Genomic DNA, 2,791 nt, shown 5'->3' with positions numbered 1-2,791 from the left:
TACCGCCCTAATCCCAAATTACGTGTTAGCGTTTATGGGCTCCATATTATATGCTCGTTGATCTCCCCGTGTTTAAGATATCGAATGTCCGTTGATTAAGTCAAGTTACTGACAACTACATTAATCAACTTCTTATATCTTTGAGTAGTACACTCAACCTCATTGTCATGTCGGATTAAATCCACCTGTAGGATTTACATGACAATCCTTATGAGCTCTTTAAGGGGACTCATCAGCCCGACTTCTTGCGGGACACGGATTCCTTCTATAATAAGCAGCATACCTTACATACAATGTCATTACCCAATCCATTGAGTTTGTTAATTCACAAATGAATCTCACTCATTGATGATTTAAAGCAATGTACAATGCACATAAATGCCCATTATTATATCCGGATTAAGAGGACAAGCATCTATAATAACAGAGGTGTTTGTTCTCTTACATAGTCAGTATAAAGAGAAACAACCTCTTTTGGTCCGGTTCAATACACACAAAGTGTACTAGTGTAATCTTATAGTCAAGATAAACTAATACCAGATTATACTACAACCGTACCAATGGTTTGTCCAAATCCATCTAGGTTGTGAACGATTACTTATACTTTATAAGGTATTGATGATATGATCTTCTGTGTGTCCACACCATATCATCTACAACATAAAGTATTAGACACATGCATATAACTAATAACATATATAATATGCATAATATTTGCCCATATGATTCTCATTCAAAATATAAAGAATTAGAGTTAATACAAAAGTAATGCTTTTAGTATATAACCCTATCAGTACCTTCACTGGAAAACTCTCACGAGGCTATAACTCATTCACTAGGGAATTCCTAGTGGTTTATGGCCTTGTTGCATATGGTCAATGCAATCACACTCGGCGAAACGAGATTAGTTAGAACTCCATTTTTGGTCACTTATTCTAATTTCTCATATTTACTTGAGGATAAGCAAAATACTGTTTGGGGGTGGTTTGATAAGAGCCCAAAACTTTAGTTTTAACCCCTTAAAAATAATACTTTTAGACCGATTATGCGAGTAATAAATAAGAGTCATTCACCATACTCCAGCAAGAGAACCAAGCTATGCGCGAGCAAACCATTTCCAACACGAACAATGTGACCCCAGATACCATCGACAACAATGCGGTCACATCCCTCACAACAACCACTAATCAACGACTTGATGACCTCACCCAACGACTGGACAAAATAGGCGAAAAAGCTAGCGCAGCCCATATCATTTAGAAGATGCTCCAATCATACAAGGTGTCACCATTCACCACAGAAGTCAGGGACAAGCAGCCTCCCATTGACTTCATCCAACCAAAGTTCCCATTGTACGACGGTAGCTCATGTCCAGGCCAACACATAACTCGCTTTAGCTATATCCTTGCACTCTGCAACACTCCAGGCTGTGACTATCTAAAGTGCAAACTCTTTCCAGCCAGCTTGAAGGATGGAGCATTAGACTGGTTATACACACTCACTCCAGATTCAATCAACAACTTCGACAAGCTGGTCGAGACGTTCGCAGCAGAGTTCATCCACAATAGAAAGAAACAAGCCGACCTAGATTCGCTGTTCCAGCTGAAGCAAGCACACGATGAGACTATCCCCACTTTCCTAGGACGTTTCAAGAAGGAACTCCTATCAATGGAGTCAAGCCTCAAGGACAGCTTTGCAACTTCTATGTTCACCAATGCACTCCTAGATGACTCCGATCTAACAGGGTCTCTCATGCCCAACAAGCCGAAATTCCTAGACAACCTGTACCACAGAGTCGACAAGTACATGAAGTACAAAGAATGGATGGCCCAGCACAAAGGCAAATAAGTCCTCGCAGTAAGCACCAAGCAGGGACCTAAAGAAAGCAATCAATACTCAGGCAACAGCAACAAGGGCAACAACTCCCACAAGCCCTCATACACCAAAAAAGAATTCTCCAACTTCTCCAGGACGCCAAGCAGTATCCTGAAGAAGATATACACAGCACCTTACTTCAAGCCAAATATCAACAAGGTGATAGCAATATCAGGACGTCCATATTGCCACTTCTACAAGCTCCAACACCATGACACTGATGAATGTTAGAGCCTCAAGCACTACCTCCAAGACTTAGTAGAAGAGGGAAAGCAGAAAGAGTTCCTAACAGAAAGCGACCTCAAACATAAGCTGAATGGAAACCGCAACAGAAGCAGGAGCCGGAGCCATGAACGACCTGCTCGCAGAAGGAGCAAAAGCAGAACAACCTGACGATCTAAATCTCCAGGTCGGTTGAGGCATAACAGGAGACATCACACCTCCGATCACGTCGAGGAAAAGGTAATCCACATGATTACAGACACCTCCAACAAAGAAACCTCAGGTCGTGAAAAGCGTAGGCATGTAGGAGCACTGCAAGAAATCTACGACCTCTCCCACAAAGCTGAAGTAATCACTCTTACCAGCTCTCAAGCTATGACCTCCATATCATTTACCGAGGAAGACCTTGACAAGGTGTGCCTACCCCCACAATGATGCCCTAGTAGTGCACGTCAAGATCAACGGATGGACAGTCAAACGGGTCCTAATCGATCCAGGCAGCTCCTAAGACATCCTCTTATACCAAACATATAAGGATATACACATGCCAGACTAGGTGATGATAGAGTCAAATGGACCACTCTACAGGTTCAATGGAGACTGCACAGATGCCATTAGAGATGTCATCCTACCAGTCTCCATTAGAGAAAAAGAGGACATGGTCTTGACTTTAACATGCTTCAGTGTTATTGAT

General features: G+C 42.1%; 1 protein-coding gene across 1 annotated transcript; it reads left to right on the top strand.

Annotated features, from left to right (window-relative positions):
• Window positions 1–1,263: 1,263 nt before the first annotated feature.
• LOC147475825 (uncharacterized) lies at window positions 1,264–1,848 on the top strand. The gene has a single exon (XM_086585547.1). The coding sequence runs from the start codon at window positions 1,264–1,266 to the stop codon at window positions 1,846–1,848; it is 585 nt and encodes a 194-aa protein (XP_086441673.1).
• Window positions 1,849–2,791: the final 943 nt, after the last annotated feature.

Source organism: Coptis chinensis, chromosome 9 (genome assembly GCF_015680905.1).
Source record: "Coptis chinensis isolate HL-2020 chromosome 9, ASM1568090v1, whole genome shotgun sequence".
Classification (NCBI taxonomy): domain Eukaryota; kingdom Viridiplantae; phylum Streptophyta; class Magnoliopsida; order Ranunculales; family Ranunculaceae; genus Coptis; species Coptis chinensis.
This window is presented reverse-complemented; position numbering and strand designations above follow the sequence as displayed.

Coding starts and splice junctions, on each gene's coding strand:
- LOC147475825 (XM_086585547.1), top strand. CDS start 1,264: ATGCTCCAATCATACAAGGTGTCACCATTCACCACAGAAGTCAGGGAC.